Genomic DNA, 23,763 nt, shown 5'->3' on the forward strand with positions numbered 1-23,763 from the left:
GTAAACGTTAAAATACGAAAGGAAGAATTACCAAATGAATGGTTTAAATATCGTATATTTTCGCTTTTTTACGCCAAGTAACAATTAACAACTACTAAAAATGTAAAAACTCAAAACGCGAATGTGTAAAAACGAATGTGTATTAAACTTTATCATTATTTTATGTAAGGAGCAAAAGTAACTAAAAGAGTAAATTAAGTTTAAATAGCTGAATTTTTAAAAAATTATTTTGTTACATTTATGAGTTGACATTTTTCTAAGCTACATAGCTCTCTTTTTCTAAGCATATAGCTCTAAGTAAAAAAAACGAACTTTTTTTTACCGTTATTTAAAGCTCAGTCTCTAAAGATAGTAACACATTGAATTACAATTTCGATACATCATAACTACAATTACTCTAAAAACCAAAACTAAAACTTAAGGAGTCAGTGGATCTTAAAAGAACTAAACTTTTTTGAACTAGAAACTAAACTTTTTGTATACCAGCTATACCTACACAAAATATTAAAGTTGTCAAGTTTTTTTAAAATGTTAAATTGAGAATTATGTTAAAATACTTTTGTAATGAAATTTTATTAAAAATACCACTTAGGCTATAATTTAGAAGAAAAAAAAAATTTTTTTTTTAGTGTTTTTAAAAACAAATTTGGTCACAAATACAGTTTTAAACGAATGCTGCGTGAAATATTTTTGAAAATAGCCCCGGAAAAAAATTCTTGACCAAGTCAAGTGTCAAAATCAAAACTAAGAAAGTAAAGAGTTTTCAATTTTCTTCGGTTGAGTAGAATTTCGCTAATGTTATTACTGTTACCATAGAAAGGTTTAGATAACAGCCAGTTTTCTGTAAAACGATAATTAAATTAAAATAGAAATAGTGTTTGAGATAAAAATTACAACAACCATTTTTTTTCACTGTGGAATCCATATCTACTTTCATTTTATATAGTATAGAGACAGTAAAAATAAATTTAAGTACTGACAGAATACTTGATCTATAATTGAAAAATTGGTGGAATTATTTTCGTCACTTTTAAGTAACTCGTTTCCTGCCAAGACTTTTAGAATAGAATAGCTAAGACGAGAGAAGTTACTTTAAACATGACACCTATGAGACGATAATAAAAGTTATTATCCAGAAATAAACTCATCTTCCTCCCTCCAGACAGCGCTGCTTCCCACCAGTATATTTCAAATAAGCACGGAAAGTAAAAATCGCAAACGATATCCTCTTTTTCTTTGGATTTTATGGTTTTTCATACACATTAACTGCATTAATGGAGATCTTTTTTCAAATCTACTTAAAGCTAAAAGAAGGAATTGTTCTTAAAAAGAAAGAAGCTTTATAGAGAAGTATTCTTGGAACAAGTAAATCGAATCGAAGTAAATAGCCATAACTAGCTTATCATACTACATTTTTCATTAATGCCAGCAGTATTAATCGTCTGCATTTTTTAGCGTAAGAACCGTTAAATTTTAAAGATTCGTTTCGAACTGTGATACGTTTATTTTTAATGTTATTTTTATCATGCAATCTTTTAGCAAAAAAATTACGAAATAGCATATAATCATAGAAAGTTATATTAATTGCGTTATGATTTTAATATAATTAAATATTTCACAAATGGCAACAGTATAATTCGTCTATCTCAAAACAATTGCAGAGTAAAAAAAATTTCAATTCACTATTTTGTTCTATCTGGTACTTAAAGTAATATAATATTTATTTATTTATTCTTTTATTTTTTAGTTAATAAATAAGCCTTTTGTTGGAATCTTACCATGGGAAAATTCATTAATAAAAAGGAATTACTTGCGTGCAATCAAAAAACTGCATTTATTATTATTATTATTTTTATAATAATAAGAATTACGAAGTTCGTTTTTAAATTATTATATTTTTCACTAATTCATTTAAATCAAATTTTTTATATCCAAACAATGCAAGTTTTTCAGCAAGATACTTTTGATAAATACAACTCACTATCTGCACGTATTGAAATTTAATACTGCGATATCAAAATAATGATAGTTTCTAGAGATATCAAAATAGTTCTTTATTTATTCATTAACGCTATTGTAAACTAAAAAAGAGTGCATTTTATTTTCTAAAAAGTATTTTTGCATTCGAAACATAAATAATTACTTTCGAAAAAGCAAAAATCAAATTAATTTTGAGACACTCTTAAAAGCAATATATCTCTACTGATGGTTTATGAAATAGTGTGATCGGGTATTTAAAAATTGGTTCTTAAAAAATAGTTGTTGAAATTTTATACATTATTTGCTTCTCCTTTTATTTATTCCTAAAAATATGTTCGTGCTTCTTTTTAAAAATTACTAAGTGGCTAAGCCCCCTGTTCACTGACGGCCACCAACCCTGTTGATTACTCCGCAATAATTGCAGTTTCTTGCCATAAGAAAGTTGAAATTATTCTACCAAAAATATATGTACTAAAAAGAACATTTGTCCCACCTTTTCCCACGCCCAAATATATCCTTTATAATACCATTAAGATCTATTAATGAACATAAATCATTTTTCTAAGTAATCATTTTTTGAAATAATATTTAAAATTAAAAGTACTGTAATTTAATATTTTTGCTTACCAAACAAATGGATGTATATTTTAAATATAATTTATTGATTCATCACTTTGTGCATGAAGCTGAATGTTAAGTTCTAAAGCATTTAACGAATCTCTTTAACTGTAATTCATAACAGTATATTAATGTATTTTGCAACAAAAAATAATAATTGCAAAAAGGTTAATAAGATCAGACGCCGATTTAAATAACTTTATCTCAAAATGTAACGTGAAATTATGTTATTCTAATAATAATAATAATAGAAACAATCCTCTACTCTTAATTTAGAAAAAAAAACAAAAAATCAAAAACGTAATATAAACAGTACAGGTAAATACCTTTAAATTAGGGATAATTAGGGAAATAAGAATTAAATTAGGAAAAAATAATGATAGGAAAACAATATCTTTATGACTTATATCAATTTTATACTGATGACAACCAAACCAATATGAAAATTAATATAAGAAAACTGGATCATACCATGTGAAGCCGATATAAATGCACGGACAGCAATGGAAAACTGCCACACGATCATTAAATTTTCATACATAGTTAGATTTTTGTGATAGAGAAACGTTTATTTTGTTACACAAGAGAAATATTTTTTCTTTCGTACGGAACAACAAATTTTTTTATTCGATATTTTTATTTTATTTATATTGAAATTTATTTTTTAAATTACATTGGTTCCGTAGTATAAATTACTTTAATTTATACTACAGTGAAGGTAGTTGAAAAATCCTAAGAAATTCTAAAGGAAAAATCCTTAGGTAGTACCTTGCTCTTCTTTGAGGGCTCTCCGTGGTCTTTTCAGACTTATATTTTGTCAACAGCAGTCCTCCAGTTTTTGCTCTTTAAATAAGTCTGTACAATATCTTTAAATATGACTTTTTTAAAAATTCGAATACTCTGAAACCATTGGACTGATTTCGCTCAAATTTTGAATTTTGCTATATAAAATTACATTCTTCAAAATGATGTAAAAATTTGTATATCTTGATATTTAAAACTTTTTAAGCTATTATTTAACATCATAGTAAAAATAATATTACAAAAAATAATAAACAGTTTTTGAAAATTATTTTTTTGTATAAATTTCTTGTTGAAATGAATTTTCAAATTGTGAACAAATTTTTTTAATATGTTTGAAAAGTTCTCAAGATATGTCGAAACAGGCAAAAGTATGGGTTCCAAACTTTCAACAGATCTTCTGATCAAACTATAGTGACCATATTTGCTAGATTACTGCTACCCATTATATTTTGGGGGTCAGTAATCATGATCCATTTAAAAAAAGGCATGTTCCTTCGGAAAAAGTACGTTTTTTAGTCTAATTTCGTAACTTGAAATATTGCTTCCACTCATTAATTAGCATATTTGAGGTCACCCCCTTTAGGATAAAAACATGAAGGTTAAGTACTAGTACTTAAAATTACGATCATTAGATCAAAAGTTATCCTGGGAGTTTCGTTTATTTATTATTTTTTTTGAGCACTGCTTATTTCTGATTAAGGTATTCAATGTTATTGATCTTTCGTTTTGTTTGCTATTTTTTCTTGTGAGTATTATTGAAACACGTTTCTCTTATTTTTTAAAATTTGTTTTCAGAACAAATGAAAAAATGTAAATTTAACTTTAAATAAACTCTCAAGTGTAAGAAAAAAAAATACATTTAAACAAATATTTAGAATTAAATCTTATTAAAAAGACTGACAAATGTTCCGACAGATTAAAATAATTTCTGCAATTCTAAAATTTATTTGAAGTCACTGTTATTTTAAAATAATTTTCTTTAATTTAATTTAAACTCAAGCTAATCTCTATAGCTCTGTCTATTTCGAAATCAGCACTTATTATGCATGCAAAACAAAATAAGCGTTGCATATTTCAACGTTTTTATTAATCTCATTTCATTCAAAACAATGCGATGTCTAAAAGGGATTATTATAATTGAGCGTAACTTTTTATAAAAATAATAGTGAAAAGCTCTTTCAAATTAATTTTAAACAGTGGGAACTGATTATTCTAGGACTTTTTATTCATTGATAATCATCGTATTCCTTTGATTTCAATAGTTAATCTTTAAAGAATATCATGTAATGTTTTTACTTTTAAAGTACTCTTCTAAAACATACTAAATAGAAAAGAAATAGAATTAGTTTTGCAAATTTATTGATATACGAATTTTTTTATAAATTACATTGTTTCAATTTAGGAACTGATGGAAAGTTTTTATTTCTTAAGTTAATGTATGCTTATCAAGCAATAGATTATAACAGTAATATGTTGCTAAATATTGTCTTTGATTTAATTAATTAACTTTTAAGATGAATGCATATTTTAACATAATATTGTGAATACGAATTTAAATGTTATCATTTGACACTGTGTATTTGGATTTATTTATTAATGCCATTAAGTCGTGTCTACTATCTTTGAAAATACGGAAATGTGAAAACGAAATGAACTGAATTCCTAAATCTTATTTCAGAAAGTTAGAGATAAATAGCTAATTAATTGTCTTAGCTAATAAATGAAGGTGAACATTTAACTGACGATAAAAGCTTACGTATAAAGGAATACAAAAAAACAAAACAAAAATATTGAAAAATGATTGTAAATAAGAATAACATTAATTGCAATATGCGGACGTTTAATATATTTAAAAAGGAAATAATGTAATTAATTTTTTCCCTGTTCTCCTAACTTTAATTACATGTTGACTTTAATACATACAATGATGTTTCTACACTATAACGAATTTCGGATCAACTAAATTCATTTTAACCAGAACATGTTACGGAACAAAAAATCTGATATACAATAATTTTTACAGATATAATTACAGTAAAATCTCTGAATCACTCTAATTAAATAACTAATACTGAACGAATTATGGTATATAATATATATTTAAAAAAGAAATAATGGAATTAATTTTTTCCTTGTTCTCCTAACTTTAATTACATGTTGACTTTAATAAACACTATGACGTTTCGACACTGTAACTAATTTAGGATCAATTAAATTCATTTTAACAAGAACATTTTACTGAGCAAAAAATCTCATATGCCTTAATTTTCACAGAAAAAATTACAGTAAAATCACTGAATCAATCTGATTACATAAGTAATGCTGTAAACATTATGGCATAATATTTTAAGGTAAAAATGAATTTTATAGATGATACACCCAAAGTGGTGGAACTTCATTCCGTAATTTTATCCGGAATTTTTTACAGTGATGAAAAACATTTTTTTTTATCTATAACAATCCAAAGAGGCATAAAAAAAACTTTATTTCAAAGACTTTGATAAAATGTTTTCCCTCAAAGCGATGGAAATAAAAAAATGAAAATTTTCGTCTCAATTCTACCTGAAAATTTCATGATCCCTTTTCTAAAGATCTACGTAATTTTTATAGTCGTTAAATGTGCTATGAAATAAAATATAAAAGTTAACCAAAAGTTAAGACTTGAAATCACTTTTATAAACACATAGATATCTTATAATTAGCTAGTGAAAAATTCAGAAAAATAAGCAGTAATTTCCTTCCTGGGTACACTAATGCAGATACTAATTTTTCAGTTTAAATTCTTCATATTTTTTTTCCACACAAAGCGACAGAAATATAAAACTAAAAAGTTTTTTTTAATTTTACCTGAACTTTTCATGGTCCTATTTCAAAAGATTTACGTAATCTTTCAGTTGTTAGATGAGCTATAAAATAAAATACAAAAGTTAACCTAAAGTTAAAACTTAAAATTACTTTAATGAACACAAATATTTCTTATAATCAGTATCTGAACAATAGCGAAACATAATATTAGTAATCTTATTCCTGGGTACACTAATGCAGATTCACTAAATTCAGATTGTATTTTTCTTAATGGGTCACTAAGGCAGACATATGTGGAGTACACTAATATGCGAGATCCAGACTAATATCACCATTTCTGGGTATACTGTAAAAAAATTTGGATAAAATTCCGGCATAAAACCCTGACTTTTTGGTGCATCGTCCGTAAAATCCATTTTTACAGCAAAATATTAAATACTTTTTTCAGCAATATTTATTTAATGAGAGCAATTCAATGATTTTATAGTAATTATTACTGTAAAAATAATTACGGTGTATCAGATTTTTGGTTGCGTAACATGTACCGGTAAAATGAATAACGGTATTTTTTACCTTAATTTGATCGAAATTTTCGCAGTGTACGCAGATTATATCTTCCTTCTTGGGTATTCGTTTATCGTGAGACCCCGATTGTATTTTTCATTTTTGGGTACAATTAAAGGAAATATGCAGAAAATACTGAATGTTGTTCCATTTTTCAAATTTCATTCAAAACTTTTTTTTTACTTCATTTTCATGATTTTTTCTTTCTGCGAATTTGACTCTGAATAGAAATTAGAATTTTCTAATCCTTAAATTTTTATGCAGCAAATTTTTTTACGGAGTCTAAAAAAAGAAAAAAAAAATAGTAAAAAATGAAATATAATTCCCAAATAAAAAAAAAGTACATGCACCCCTAGAGAGTGGTTTTCTTCTTTTTCTTTTTAAATTGATGCTATCTCATCTCTCTTATAAACAATCACATTGTCTATTCCAAAGACACCGAGGGATTTCAGCTCACAGGAAGTTACCTAACAGTCCCCCCAATCTTAATAACTCCCCCCTTATTTTTTATACCCAAAGGGGGCTTTCCTCACTAGTCTCCTACTAATTCTCTGTGACCCCAAAAATTCTGAACGTTTTGGGGAAAAAGCTGCGAAAAAAAATCCGGAAGATCTTTGTAACTCAATACCTTATTCTCAATCCTTACATTTGTCTTGGGACACCATATAAAAAAAAAAGAAGACTGATTTATTGAGTGGGGGTGTATGGGCCGTTTGGGGGATTCAGACCCCTTCTTCAAATGGAGGTGGAAACGTTCTGTCACTTATTATGTCACCGCCAAAGAGAATAATTTCCGTATTTATTAGTTTGTTATCGAGTTTTTAAGTATGGTATGCCAAATATGGTTGAAGGCTTATGTTTGTTTCTTCTTATTATAAGCTTTACTATATTGAAAGCCTTACATTTTTAGAAATTAAAATTCCTTTTTTTCTCCCAAAGCAGCGATAATTTAGATGGAATTAAACGAATTTGTGCTTGTCGCCTTTCAAAAGAATTCGGTACCTTAAAAAAGGGAAAAGAGATTAAGAATTATAAAAGATAAATAAATAAAAAATGAATTGCTAAATAAATAAATAGCTAAGCAAATAAAACAAATCAATAAAAAGTAAATAAGAAAAAACAAATCGGAAATAAAATAAAATAAAAAGTGAAGAAATCTATTTAAGATAAAAATAATTAAAGACAGAATAAAAGCATAAATCTAAACATAATTAAAATACATTGAAAATAAAGAAAAAAATAAAAATTTGAAAGCAATATAGTTAAGAAATAATTAAAATAAAAATATGAAAAGCAAAAATATATATAAATAAAAATTAAGAAACAAAATAAAAAAATCGATTAAAAACAAATGAAACATATAACAAAATATGTAATAAAAAAAAGAGTGCATAAAATTAGAAAAAAAAAATTAGGGACAAAAATAAAATGAATTAAAAAATTCGTAATAAAATTCGTAAAAATTCGTATTTTTCGCAATAAAATTATAATTATTGAAAGAATACGTTAGGTGCATTGGTCTAATTTGGTGTAATCCTACAATTAAATGTAAAATTCAACATCATTTTCAAATAACATATATTTAGTTCACATTTATTCGTGATATATTAATAGTGAATTTAAAATTATCACAACTTATTTTTAAAAAAATGAATTCTTTAAATTTTCCTCCTTGCTTTAACAAAACAAAATTGAAACCTATTTATTTGTTCGTGTTTTTATGACATTTTTTTGATTATTAACCTTTTTATCTTCATTTAGAATTTCTTACTTTATTTTATTAGTTCATATTTATACCCTGTATAATAGGGTAAAGTTTAAAATTGATGTTACATTTCATTTTGAACGAAGTTATTTAAATTTTCTTCTTAGTTTTAACACAATAAAATTGAAATATTTATTCAATATTATAAATATAAATTTGTTTGTGTTTTTATTCAATTATTTTTATTATTTACCTTTTTCTTTCTTTATTCTTTTATTAGTATATATTTATTCCCGGTTTTATGGTGGAGAGTTTAAAATTATTGACACATTTTATTTTTAAAGAGGATATTTAAATTTTCTTCCTTGTTTTAATGTAATAAAATTGAAATATTTATTCAATATTACAAGTATAAATTTGTGCTTGCTTTTATTCAATTTTTTAATTATTCACCTTTTCTTTCCTTCTTTTTTTATTTTACTAGTTCATACTTATTCCCGGTTTTATAATGGGGAGTTTATAATTAGTGTCACATTTTATTTTTAAGAATGTTAATTATATTTTCTACCTTGTTTTAACATAATAAAATTGAAATATTTATTCATTATTAATTTGTTTGAGTTTTTACTCAATTTTCTTATTAGTTACCCATTTTTTTCAGTTATTTTTTAATTTATTAGTTCATACTTATTTCCGGTATATCAGTTGTATCGTTTTAAATTGATGTTGCACTTAATTTTTAAAGAAGTTATTTAAATTGTCTACCTTGTATTATCATGATAAAATTCAAATTTATTCATTTACTCTTTTTATTCATGTTTTATTTTATTTTTCTTTACTCATTATTTTATTTAGTTATTTCTTAATTTAATTTTTAATTTAGTACCTATGCATACGTAAATTTATCTTTTATTTATTTTGTTTTTTTTGTGATCTAAGAACTCAAAAAAAAAAAAAAATTCTATATAAGCAGCCGATTTTGTGACGTTACTTTGAAAAACTATTGTTACCGATTTAAACAAAACAAAATATGCTACAAATTTGTGCAAAAAAAAGTATAGACTTTCTCAAATACCTCGCAAACCCCTCTCAAACTTAGGTATTAAAGCAGGAAAAAAAGAGCACAGGATAAAAGGCCCCGAAAAAAGAGCACCGGAAAAAAGCACTTCAAAAACTATTATTGATTAAAAGTCCGATTTGATTCGGGCTATAGAACCAAAATTTAATGTAAAAAACAATTATTTGATCATAATTAGATACTTTTAAAAAGAAAATATTCATGAGGCAATAAGTTTAATTTTAAACTTAACTGAACAGAACTTTTAGTAGTTTATATGTTATTAATTGTAACTATATAATATGTAAAAGTATTGTTATAAATAATGTGTATCAAGTAACAGTAGTCTCTCAGGTTTCGGGGAATTAATCTTTTGATGAGTTCAAGAATGATTGATGAGTTTTGATGAGTTTTTACAAAATAATTCCTAGAAAAAGTATTATTTGTAATTCTTAAAATAAAAAGAGTACTCACTAAGTCATTGAAGAGTTAATAAATTTGTTAAATAGAATGAAGTGGCGAAGGTTCTTTTATCGTAAAGTTTAAACTAATACTTATTCATTGAAGTTAAATATTTAATTATATTCGAATAATTATTAAATTAAATAAAATTCTGGTTCAATGACCCGAATAGAATCGGTTATTTTTTTTTATATAACAATGAATGAGGTGTATTTTTCCGCGTATTTTCTTAAAGTGTTTTTTCCCCGCCCGTATTATATACCTCAAAAAATTTATGTATGCGAGAAAGCAAAAGAAAAAAAAAAAAATCAATATGGCAGACGAGGAACGCTTTAAATACATTCATTATAAGCTTTAAAAAGCTTCTCTATTATTGATAAAGACTTTCTTTAACAACTCAAAGGTTATGGATACAGCGCTAAGCCACATTTTTAAAATTTTCTATGAAGGAGTTCTGTTGATAAAAATCCTGTAATTGTAGCTCTAATTGTCCTGTGTGATTATTTCCTGTAATGAAACATTTGCGTCACACAGCTTAGTATGAAAATGCCATATTAAAAAAAAGTAGTCTTAATAGAAAAATTATAGACATAAGAAAAAAAGGGGGGAATAATAATTAAAAAATAGATAATCTTTTCATCAGCCCACACGATTATATCCGCAAAAAAGAGTGCTTTCTGATATTGTATCAATATAGCCAAAGCAAAATATATTAATACAATAGTGTGAGGAGCACTCAAAAAATTTTTTTAGAAAAATTACAACAAATAAAATAGAACACAATAAGTAAAAATAACGCGTAAAAACAGAAAATAAGATAAAATAAAAAGATTGTTGTTGTTGTTGTTGTTAATTTAAGTCGCACTAGAGCTGCACAATGGGCTGTTGGCGACGGTCTGGGAAACATCCCGGAGGATGATTCGAAGACATGCCATCACAATTTTGATCCTCTGCGGAGGGGATGGCACCCCCGCTTCGGTAGCCCGACGACCTGCGCATATAAAATAAAAAGAAAAAAACAGTATAAAACATAAACTATAAAGCGAGTAGCGAAATCAGATGTACCTACATGAACGGGAAATTTTTCAAGAATGATTTAAAAATGTTTTCGCAACAAGATTGCCAGATTACAAAATATGAAAACAAAAGCGCAAATTGAGTGTAACTAGAAAGTTTTAAAGTGCCGTTCATACTGCATTGCTGAAGTGATTTGTTATTCTGTGCATTGATTTGTTAGTTACCAAGGATGGGCCCGAAATGGATGTGAGCAAGGTAATATTATACTGGATAATTTAAAAAAGTTGACCATAAATAGTTTTAGAAAATGGATGTTTATTTAAGAAAAAATATAAAATCGAAACATAAATTGCCTATTTTGCAAATAATTTTAACCACGGATTTGTCCGAAATGGATTTGCACATGGAAAAATTAACAAATAAATCTGTTGTCTCAGAAGACTTTAAGGAAAAGTAAAATATTATTGCTGCGATTCGATCCAGGGGCCACTTTATTGAAAGGCTCGCTCCCTCAGCCACTGAGACTCAAAAGCTTTATTAAGAAGAAATTATAGTAGTGAGAATTTCGCTTTAATATTATATTAATTTGACAAGTGAAATCGTAGTTTTATTTATAAAGTTATTGAAAGAAAGCTATTGCTAAAAAGTAAGTGAAAATGTATTGAAAAAAAAACGTCAAATAATTGGAAAAAAAAAAGCTTAATAAGTTATATTACAGAACGCGAAAAACTGCATGGCAAAAACTAGAATTTTAACTGACGATTTTGATCCGTTTGGGATGAGGCTGAAAAACGGAGAAAAACCATTCTGTCAACACAAAGCTTTAAGCAGTTAAATATACGGAGAAATTCTGAATTTTTTAAGTTTTTTTTATTTTTTACAGTGTACCAATAAATAGTTTTCTGCATTAATGTTTATTTTTAAATGAGTCTGAAAAGGATCAATGTAGGCATGCACAATTATTTTTTCTGTTTCAAAATATTTAAAAAGAAGTAAAAAAGAAACTTATGACAGACGGTATCAGGCGTAACTCCTCCATCATCGGCCATTATGCCAGGTAGTAAAACGCAACCCAATCTGCCTTGTCAACATCTCTAATTCCGAGAGATTGTCCTTCGCGACCGCCTCATTAACCCTGTGACGGGCAGCACGGGGCTCATCGTTGGAAAGATTATGATCATCTCAGCCATAACTTGGACTCGATTCTACAAGCCTCGCTTTGTGTTCTACAAAAAGAATGCGAAAGGAACAGACATTACGATCTTTCCTTCTTGTAGCTGTGAAATTTTTTTTCGGAGAATTAATCACCGGATAAGTACTTTCAAAAAATAGCACTGGACGAGTTATCTCGTCGTAAAGCATTTGCGGCATCAGTTAAGTGTGTATTTTAAGATCACTTGTAATGAGTGTTTCAGATACAATTTCATTACTGTGATACAGACAGTGTGACGCTGGATTGTGAAACTGAAAGAGTTATATCGCTGTTTATTTTTACTAAACATTATTTTAGTAAGTCTAACTCTTAAGGGGAAGAAATACTAATATATTATTTCAATTAAAACTTTTATTTCGTGCTTTCATTGGAAAGTCGAGTAGCTGATTATCGCCTCACCAACATGTTGTACTTAGGAAGCTGAATTCGCTTTTATCGCCCCTTTTATTTCACGGCATCAGTTAATCGTCGGATCAACAGATATCGCGAATGTTATGAAATACAGCATGATTGTGATCGATGATTAATTTTATTCGGCTAACGGAAATTGCGACTGAAATAAAAATAATATAATTAAGATAGAAATTTTTAAAATTTGTTCGTCTAACAATTTTTATATATTTTTATTTTTTATTTTTAAACATTTAACTACAAATATTGAATAATATCTGAAAGAGATTTATCTATAAATGAGCAGTTTGATAGACATTTAAAATAACAGGTTTTGAACTGTAAAAGTAAAAATAAATCTTCTTTTGCTAAAAGTAAGCTAAGGCTGAAGATACCTTAAACAGAATTACATGAAAATCAGTATAGCCCAAATTTCCCCATAAGAATTTTGTAAAAACTTTTCTTCCATTCTCATAGTCTTTTTATTTTCAAAAACTTTCATTCTCAAATTTATTTTTGAATGAATAAAATAATAAAAATACGACAATCCACTTTTGGAAGAAAAAAAATCAACTTAAATTGAATAATTTTTTTTTTTACAATACTTCAGTTATTTAATAAATTTAACTATTAATTACGAAGGGAATTACCATCCCTATTCCTTATTACCTGCATATGTTTCTTTGTTTAATTTTTAAACTCAAATATCGAATGTTTTAAATCAATATTGCCAGTCATCGGCATTTATTACGGTCATCTTTATTTTGAATCGTTGTTTTTAAATGAAAAAAAAAGTTTTATAATTAAGCACATATTTAAGTTTGAAAAATTCGTCTACCTATTTTGTCTCTTTGTTCAATGGGGTAAAAAACAACTAAAACTGGATTATACGCCTATGTCGTGACCTAATCTTTTAACTTCCGTCATTTAGCAGTTGCCGTGTAATATAATACTTTTATTTTATGACTTACTCAAATTTTCGTTTTTTAGTGCAATTAATTCATTGTCCATGCCAACGTATTCAGTATTTTTACAGGGGACAAGTTAGCTTCCCATACATATAAATATTCTTGTTTGTACTTAAATTGAAATAATCAAAGATAAATGTTTAATAAATAAGGCTTAAAGATAATCGTTTAAAATGTGATTTAAATGTTAAGTAATGTTTTATAGAATTTGATCATTCGTAGGTCTAAACATAATAATTTTCTTCTTCGATAAATTTGTATTATTTTAAGAAACGTGTGAGACATTAAAACTTTAAAAAAATGCTTTTCAAGACTGTTTTCGAAATGAATTTTAAGTAGAGGTATATATTTTACAGAAATTTCTTTTATGTAAATTATTGTATCCAAGAATACTCTCTTTAGATGGAAAGTAATTTAGGATATCTACCTCTCTCTTATGCATTTCCGTTAAAGGACGCAAGATTAATTTTAAAAAAATGGATTTGAATTTTTTTAATTTTATTTATTTATCAGAAAAATTACAAGATTTTGAATGATTCAAATAAATGTTTTTCACCCAGTTCTTGTTAAGTTTTTCAAAAACAATTAAGCATATATTGTAAAAACTGTCTATTTTTTTATTAGTATTTTAGCGGTGATCTAACTCTTACCTATCGAAACCCACCTCATCATCCGTCTAACATCCTCATCATTCGTTAGATGAGGGGGATAATATCTATCTAAGCCTCATCTAAGAGAATCAGTTAAATTTTTAAAAATCAGTTAGTAAGCTTTTTGTTAAATCCTTTGAATTTTTCTCATTTTTAAAAGAAAAACTTAGCCGTCTGATTATCAATTTAATAAATTTCTGTTCAGAAACGGAAAGTACTCATTACAAAAACGAACGTATTCCAAAAAACTATTTCGCTTTCATGCAGAATATTTTTTGAAAGATGTTACCATTGAAAAAAAAAAGTATCGAAAAATAACAAAAAACTCCTGTAGTAAACAGACTTTCAAGCTAGGTCTCCAAAAGAAAGTATAATATATATATAAATATATATATATATATATACAAATATGTAACCGGAACTTTTTTTCCTGTATTATTAGTTTTTTTCCCCGTATAGTACAGTTTTTAAAAAACGACAAAATAATAAAAAAGGCGTCATATTGTTGTGTGTTTTATTCCTCCAGAAGATATTTCGAAAAAAATTCCTCCCTAATATCTCTTTATTAATGTTGAGTAAAAATAGCTCATTTCTTAAACTAGAGCTGTGTAATAATAATACAAATAAAATAATTGAAGAAAACACTTCTCACAATAGACTTTTCAGGCATAATTTATGGTAAACACATTTTATTTCGTAAAAAGCCTGTAAAGATTTCAAGCATCGAAAATAGCTATAAGTCTCAATTACTTTTCTATTTCTGTGGTTCTAAAATTCTTGCTAAACGCAGTTAAGAACTGTTTTTTTCTGAATCTACAAGAATCTGGAGCATCAAATACTTAAATTTTTAGAACACATTTGACAGATTTACGAACACCGTGAAACAATAGCAATAATTAACGATTGTGGTTTAAGGGGCTTAGATTCGAGCATTAACTACATTCTTTATCCTCAACACGTCTTTTGCCTGAATCGGCTACAAACTAATAAAAGAAACTTCTTGGCGAGGAAACATCAAAAGACATCTTGGCGAAGAAAACTAAGAAACGTCATATTTTTCAGCGTGTTTGACTTGTGCCGTCTTTAGGTGAATTGCCACTGTTTACCACACCGTTAACTTCACAAAATGGCCAGTTTTTAAATGCTTTATGTCGCCTGACGCGCTTGTTTTACTTGAATGTGTGGTGATATGCGACTGTTTTGTTTACACTTGTGGAGGAAAGGTGAACATAAACATTTGTGGACAGATTTATGAGAAAAATCATATTTTGTCACAACAGAAATAAAGTTTACTCCTAACATATCATTTTTATGAGTTACTAGGAGGCTCCGCCCCTGCTCGCTCTGCGTGGAGATTGGGCTGTATGGTATTTTTAACTTACAAGTTTAACAGTTGATAATTCTCATAATAATTGGATTTCAAATATTTCTTTTTTCATAGTATTCCTGGTACATTTGTCTACTTATCTGTGCGATTTTAACTTTGCAAGTCTTATAGTTTCAGCGGATCAAAACAAACTGTAACGTAAAGCAATAAATAAGTAAATAAATAAAAAAAAGATGAATCAAAATTGTGAAAAAAACTCAATATAAAATTCTTTTAATTTTCAAACAAATTAAAATTTTAAAACAAACTCACGTTAAGTTCTTAAATAATAATTGTCTTCTCTGCATGCAGAATTTCGACTTTATAGTTGCTTTTTTGAATGCTGCAGAGCGGCCTGCTCGATGATTTTTAATAAGTAAATAGTTAGTAACTCTTGAATTAAGTATCGAAAGTTTTTCTTTACTTATTCCATCGTATTTATTTATTCCATGGTATCACTCCCATTGTATCATTCCATAGTATCCCTGCTCGCTCTGGGAGGAGATTGGGTTGCATGGTATTTTTCACTTTCAAGTTTGGCAGTTGATAATTCAGGAACTTATAATTGGATTCCAAATATTTCTTTTTCATTTGTGCTCCTACTACATTTGTCTACTTATCTCCACGATTTCAAGTCTGTTAGACTTATAGTTTCTATGCATCGAAACAAACTATAACGTAAAGCAAAAAATAAATAATTAAATAATTTAACAAAATAAAATAAGAAATACATAAATAAGTACATAAATAAAAAAATAAAATAAGTAAAAATAGGCAGTATTTTTCTCTATTTTCCTAATTTATTTTTACATCAAATAAAACAAAAATAAAAAAAGCTGTGATCGCCTAATTACGATCACTGGTTGCCCATTGGTCAAACGCTTTTTCTCTCTGGATTGACTCCGTTAAACGCCACAGCATTTCAAATCATGGGTTGCAAAAACTGTCTCAATTGATATTTGTCGTCAGACAGATTTTCGTATCCTGTCTATGCACGTGTTTCTTGACGTCACAAAATACTTTTCCTTCTTCAGCATTCATATTTATATTGAAATCACCGACAAGCCAGTCATTATACGTCAATAATAAAGGAATATAAAAATATTTTAAATTATTATTATGTAAAAATGCCTGATAGAGTGAAAATGAAAAGAAAAACAGCAGCGGTCGCCATAGCAACGCATGCAATGACGACGCATGCGCACTGTTTACTATTACTCTTGAGCACTGTTGAAAAGTGTGTGGACGCCATCAAATCCAAACCAACACCCATTTTGCCAATGAGTAATAAATAAGTAAATAAACAGGAAAAGAAATAAATAAAAGAGAAAAAAAATTTGAGGAAAAAATCATATAAAATTCTAATAATGTTCAAACAAATTGAAATTTCAAAACGAATGCACGTCAAGCTCTTAAATAAAAAAATAGTTTTCTCTGCAACCTGAATTTCGAGTTTGTAGTTTATTTTTTTGAATGAGAGCAGTGCACATGATGATTTTTGTAACCAAACAGTTAATAAATCGCGAATTAATTATCGAATGTTAATTTTTTTTACTCTACTGTATTCATGGCGTTTTTTTTACGTTACTTAGTATTTTCAAATTTATAAGTCTTAAAGTTTTTGTGCAACAAAACAGAAAGCAACGTAAACTTGAACACCCAAAACAGCTGCGGTTATGGGTGTTAAAGTTGTACAGTTATAATATTTATGTATACATTATCAATTATCGAAAACTGAAATCATAGTAAAAATTGCTTTTAAATCTTTTCTAGTGTTTTTAGATTTATATCGCATTTCATATATAATTATTTAGGAAAGATAATCATTTAATCGCTTTAACAGCACAGAAAATTTGTCATTGCATTCAAATTAAAAGTCAGAGTGGAGGGATTACATTGAGATAATTATCACTTGCAAAATACGAAACGAATGCTAACACATTATAAGATGTGAATTATACAATACATTTATTTTAATTTACATGTTCTAAAGCATAGCATTTAAATATTTAAAACAAATTTTTACCTGAAATTATTTTTGGATAATCGAATTTCATAACTGTGGTCAAAAATATGTTGAATCACATAACAAAAAAAAAAAAAAAAAAAAAAAAAAAAAAAAACCTCTGGATGTAATGAAATATGCAAAAAGGGAAATTAACATTAATAGTTTCTAATTTCCTTCTTATCTGTTGAAACTCTATTTTCTACATTGCAAAAAAAAAAAAAAAATATCTCGTCAGAGAATTAGCATTTTTGTAGCCGATTTCGAAACTAGAAACATCGTCTACTGCCATTAATTAGCTTAAGTAATAGCTATCTCAGCTATAATCGCCTACAGCTATTAATTAGATATGTTTATTTAGAGGAAGAACGTTTTTGTATCTAATTTCGAAACTCAAAATATTGTCAGATCCTATTGATCAGCATATGTAAGATTACCCCCTCAAATCATTAAGATTGAATCCAAGAACGTGAAGATCCGATCATTAGATCATAAGTTATTCAGGATGACCCGTTTTATTTTGGTGCACTGTATATTTATCATGTAGTGAAATTTTAGTTTAACGTTTTAGTTTTAGTTTTAAGTTTAGTTTAGTTTAAGAAATTTTAGTTAATTTTAGTTACACTGGTTTATAAACTCAATATAATAAAAATACATTCTAAAATTTACTGTTTCATGATACACTAATTGGTAATTTGGTTTCAGAGGATAATAATTTTTTTGTTTTTTAAAGATATTACATGTTTTTAATTAAAAATTATTTTAATTTTAGGTAAAAATTATAGTATACAACTTTTTTTAAAACTTTCATAACTCAGAGACTATTCGATTGATTTCATTTAAATTTTTACTTTGTTATTCAAAATTACATAGTTTAAAATGACGTAAAGCATTTTATGCCTTACGATTCAAAATTTTTTCGACTATTGTTAAAAAAAAACAGTAAAAATGATGTTACAAAAAAATGAAAATTATTTTTTACATGGAAGTATCTTTGGATCTTCGAATTCGATTCTATTCGATTTTTAAAATTACATACAAAGGGTTTTCGTTTCACTTAAAAAGCTGTCGAGATATGGCGACGTACCCAAAACGTTAAATTATTAACACAAGGAATCCTATCCTTAGACCGTTCCAAAAGTTATACCGTTAGACCAAAAGTTATTCAGGTTGATGTCTTTTTCTTAATTACTATACATCTTTTATAATACAATTAAACATGCGTTTAAAAGGCTTTCTTACTTATCATTTAAAAAAAAAAGAATGCACAACTTAAATAGTATTACATTAATTACTTCTTGATGTCACTTTGGCATGCAAATGCAGTGGAATTAAGCCAAATTGGCGTGAAGATTCATGAGCGGTCATATCCGTCATTTTATTGCCAGGTTTCTTTTTTACTGTACTCACATATTACGGGCGGAGGTTTCTTTAGTGAGCCAAACTATCATTTTGTGTGGCAAGAAATAATTTTACATAAAAGATATCTTACGTTTTGAGTTACAAACCAAAACGAAAAGGAAGTAGGAGAGAGGAAAAAAAAAATTTTTTTTCAACTTTTTTTTTTCTAGAACATTTCACGTTTCAACCGCACACCATTTTCACGGACATTTTATTTCCAGCGTGTGAAAAATGTCACCTCACTAAATTACACTAATGGACCTTCTCCTCCCCAGAAATAGCGATTAACTCCTAATTCTTTCGAAACCCCCATTTTGAGGGAGAGGGGGGTGTACGTCATTAATTGTGGAAGTTTTCATCGCGCGATTAGTTGGTGATGTCGCCAAAAACGACCGCTGCGACATAAATTCGGTCGCGTTATTTACAAAGTCTCGCGAAGAAAAGATATTTTTTGCATTCCTTACAACTTAAACCTTGTTTATTTCTGTCGAGAGACACACAGGGAATTAAGTTGGGCTGAATTGTGGGCAACCGTTTTTTTTTTTTTTTTTTTTTTTTTGAGTTTCTGAAAGAGTTTCAGAATCATTCCATTGTGGCGTGAAAGTTATTGTTGATATAAATTAAAAAAGTATGATGTCGAGTTCCGCGTCAACTTCAATAGCTGCAAAAATTGTGTCACTTTTTAATAAGATTCACGAGGATAAAATGCACATGGTTACTTTAAAAAAGTTTTTCTGGATGTTTCTGAGTATTAATAGTTACCCGAAGTCAAAATTTTCCCACAAATAACAGTAAATAAATAAAGTTAATATTATTTTGTAAAGCTACGTACAGTTTGCAAACTAAGATGGCAAACATAAAAGATTTTGATCATTAAGTCAAGAATTAAACATTTGGTCTCATGATATGTTTTTCAAAATTTTAATTTTCGAGGACTTAGCTTTAAATAAACTAATTAATGTAAATGATATCTTAATTTTCAAAGACCTAACTTTAAATAGGCCAATCAATTGATGCAAACAAAATTTAAATTTACAAAAATGTAAAAAAAGAATTTATTATTTTATATTTATTTTCTTTAAATTTATTTTTGTGACGGACAATATATATATATATATATATATATATATATATATATATATATATATATATATATATATATATATATATATATATATATATATATATATATATATATATATATATATATATATATATATATATATATATATATATATATATATATATATATATATATATATATATATTATACATATATACAGAGAGAGAGAGAGAAAACATGAAAAATAAAAATATTAAATTATATTATTAAAATTCCAGAAAACAAAATAATGAAAAGATATAATTTCATGATCAGTTCATTCGATTAAATCCGCAAAAAGGACTGCATGCAAGTTATAAGTTTATTTTTATATTTCCCCGAATAGAGTGTTCAACACATGTTTTGTTTCTGCATTTTCTTTAAATTTTATATTCTGTTTTTTGAGTGATATATTTTTTACTTAATGTGTTCGATTTTAATTTCTATTTCAATTTCTTTGAGTACTCCTGACATTATTTCACGCTTTGGCTATATTGATACAAGATTAGAAAGCACTGATTTTCCGGATATAATCGTGTGAGCAGATGAAAAGGTTATATCTTTTAATTTTTTGTTTTCCCGCTTTTTATTACATATTTTTAATTTTTTTAATAATATTTTTTAAAGAAAATTTTAGAAGTTAAGAAAATTCAGAAAACATGGGTTGCGAGGAAATTGTGTATTTACCCCCCATCGACAAAGTTAACAATAATTATGCATTCTTTCTGTAAAAAATTCTATGTTGAATTTTTAAATAAGGAGTTAAATAATTATAACAATTTTATGCTTTGTAATTTAAATAATAATATTATCATTAAAATTTGTTTAATCTTTATTTAAGTGGTTAAAAATTAAAACTAATAATATACGATTTCTATTCTTAATAATCCGTCCAAAATTTCATAAAATTCCTATTAAATTTAGAACAATCACTTGTGGGTCTTATACTTACCTAATTAAACCTGGCACTATTTTCTCTAACTATTAAACTAACTATTATCTAACTATTAACGCAAAATTATTAGCAATATTATTAAAGAAGTTTTTTCTTCCATTATCACTAATAATCAACTTATTTTGGAATTTATTAAGCAAAATAAAATTAATTCTATTGCGACTTCTGATTTCCAAGATCGCTTAAATAGCATTCCCCTTTCTAAACAAAAAGATGTTCTTTACGTTATTACTGTGATTATTAAAATATCCCTGATTACGATTGTGATTATTGGAAAATTCTAATTAATTTTTGTCTTTTTAACATTTATCTCTACAATGGAAAAATATTTTTGTTCAAATTGATGGAATACCACTAGAGTCTAATTATTCCTCACTAAGTTATTTTTACACTTTATTGAAAGAAACTATTCTCTTAATATTAAATTTATTTTTATAATTATTGATGATTTAATTATCTTTAATTTTCAAAATTATATGATTTTGTTAAATAATAATCATCCCGAGGAATAAGTCTTGCTTCGTAATTATGACTCAACATTCATTTAAATTTTTTGGATTTAAGTATTAAAAAAGAAGAAAATATCTGCATTACTGATTTATACTATAATTGAAATGATTTTAAACTTAATATATATATAAACTAACTACATGGAATTCTAATGTTTCTAAAAACATTTATTTAAGTACAATTTTAATCAAGTGGATAGAATTAAAAGAACTTGTAGCAATGTTTATTTATCGAAAAAACAAATAGACAAGCTATTCCAAAGCTGATAAAAAAAAAAAAAAAAAAAAAAAAAAAAACGATGGATATACAATTAATGTAGTTAAATTCTATATAAAATAGTAGAGTTGATAGTTATAATTAAAATTTTCTTTGTTAACTAAATTTTAATATTTTACATGTGCAAATACATGGTTAAAAATCTTCTCGTATTTAATAAATATTTTTTAATTTTTTTAAATGCTTATAATTTTTCTAAAATCATCAATATACGAAAAAAAATTATAATTAAATTTCAGCCTCTTTAATATTAAAATTTTATAATTTAAATTCAGCCTTATAAAATTTATATTTTATAACCGTCGTTGAACAGCCGACTCAATTCTGGGCTTATGACTACCAAAGTGCTTATCCTTGTAATTTTGATCCCAACTTATTTTATAATTTTATGAGTTATACTTGCAGCTTATGAGCAGTAAATAACATTTTTTTTAAATTTTCTTCCTTAATCTCTCTTTTTTGTTGTTTTTGTCCTCATTGTGTTATATCTTGTATGAATTTGTTCTATGTGTCTATTTATATAGCCAACTGGAATTTATATAGCCAATATAAATCATTTAGTTTTCCAAAGTAATGATTTTAAGAATCTAAAAATATTTTATACAATTTTTATATTCTGTAATTTTGAATTTTATTTTCGAATACATTCTCTTTCTCATTATTATTTTCTTTATTTTTTCTTTCAGGAACAAACGAAACACAAGGTTCGTCACCAGTTTCAAGCTTGGACTGTCTATCTTTAATTGTAGAAAGCATAACCTCCAATGCAAATAATCTTATAACAACCGTTTCCATGGCAACAGATAACAGACCCACTTGATTATGGATAAATAAAATTATGAACATTTAAAAAACTTTTTACCAAAGAAACTGCGTAGATTTATGTAAAAATATGAAGTCATAAAATGTCTAATAATGAAAATTATTTCTTTACAAATACTTCTCAAATCTTAAGGATTCTTTTAGTTTCTCAGAAGATCAACAATGTGACAGTTGATTGGATAATGAAATTTTTGATTTTTCAAAAATATTTTGTTGATTGCTTTATTTTAGATGACAAAAAAAGCATGAGTTTGACATTGCTTATGAATTATATAATTTGAAGAAAAATATTTATACCCCAGAAGGATCATGTTGTGCACCAATGCAAAAAACTGCTGCAATTGTCTCTTTAATTTGAAATTGATTTTTGTCAAATTTAGTATGAAAAATCAATAAAAAATGTCAAAATAAAAACAATAATCAATTGATGCCAAATTACAAGCAAAGTGCAATATTTTTAGCAACTGTCTACATTATTTATTTTTTCAATGCAACTCTTATTGTATCTATGTATTTATTTTAACAAAACGGAATGTACCGAAAATGCCGGCATTTATTTATAGAAATGTTTATTGATTTTGTTTTCAATGTTACGATTTTATCATCTGATTTTATCTTTCAATAATTATTTAAAACAGAACTGATCACAAATGATCAAAGAATGTAGAATGTGTCTTTAAAAATGTAATAGTTTTATATCAGACCTATTATAAATAAAAATAAAAAAACTTTTTGAGATTAATTTTTTTCATGTCTTTGTTACGTACATTTATACATGTTCAACATCGGGACAAAGGTATCTGGACACCCACCTAAAGAAGTGGCAGCATCATGGTGTTTGGTTGGATGGGGGTGTTTTTCATAGTTCGGCTGGAATCTATAAGTTCCTGAGGCTGGAAACATGAGCACCTATACACTGTTCGAATTTTCCTTCTAAAATTATGGTAAAATAACCGGCAGCAGTCTGTCCATCCAATTAACCGTAAAATTTGTGGTAAATTTTTTTTTTCCATTTACGTTTTTTTAACCACTTACGACTAGCATGGTTTTAAAACCGTAAAAAAGAAATTTTACTGGACATTAGAGATAATTC

The 23,763-nt window shown here is 26.7% G+C and overlaps 1 protein-coding gene across 2 annotated transcripts in view; it reads left to right on the forward strand.

Annotated features, from left to right (window-relative positions):
- The window catches only part of nau (myogenic-determination protein nautilus), an 81,320-nt gene extending 57,911 nt beyond the window's left edge, over positions 1-23,409 (forward strand). The window contains exon 7 of one of the 2 annotated variants that reach the window (XM_016072711.4): positions 22,535-23,409. In XM_016072711.4, coding sequence (XP_015928197.2) covers positions 22,535-22,668 — 134 coding nt within the window. In that variant the 3' untranslated portion in view covers positions 22,669-23,409. The remainder of the gene's footprint in view (positions 1-22,534) is intronic. The other variant, XM_016072713.4, reaches the window with a different exon arrangement.
- The last annotated feature ends 354 nt before the right edge of the window (positions 23,410-23,763 follow it).

Source organism: Parasteatoda tepidariorum, chromosome 9 (assembly GCF_982258835.1).
Source record: "Parasteatoda tepidariorum strain Cologne lab strain chromosome 9, Ptep-v5.0, whole genome shotgun sequence".
NCBI lineage: Eukaryota > Metazoa > Arthropoda > Arachnida > Araneae > Theridiidae > Parasteatoda > Parasteatoda tepidariorum.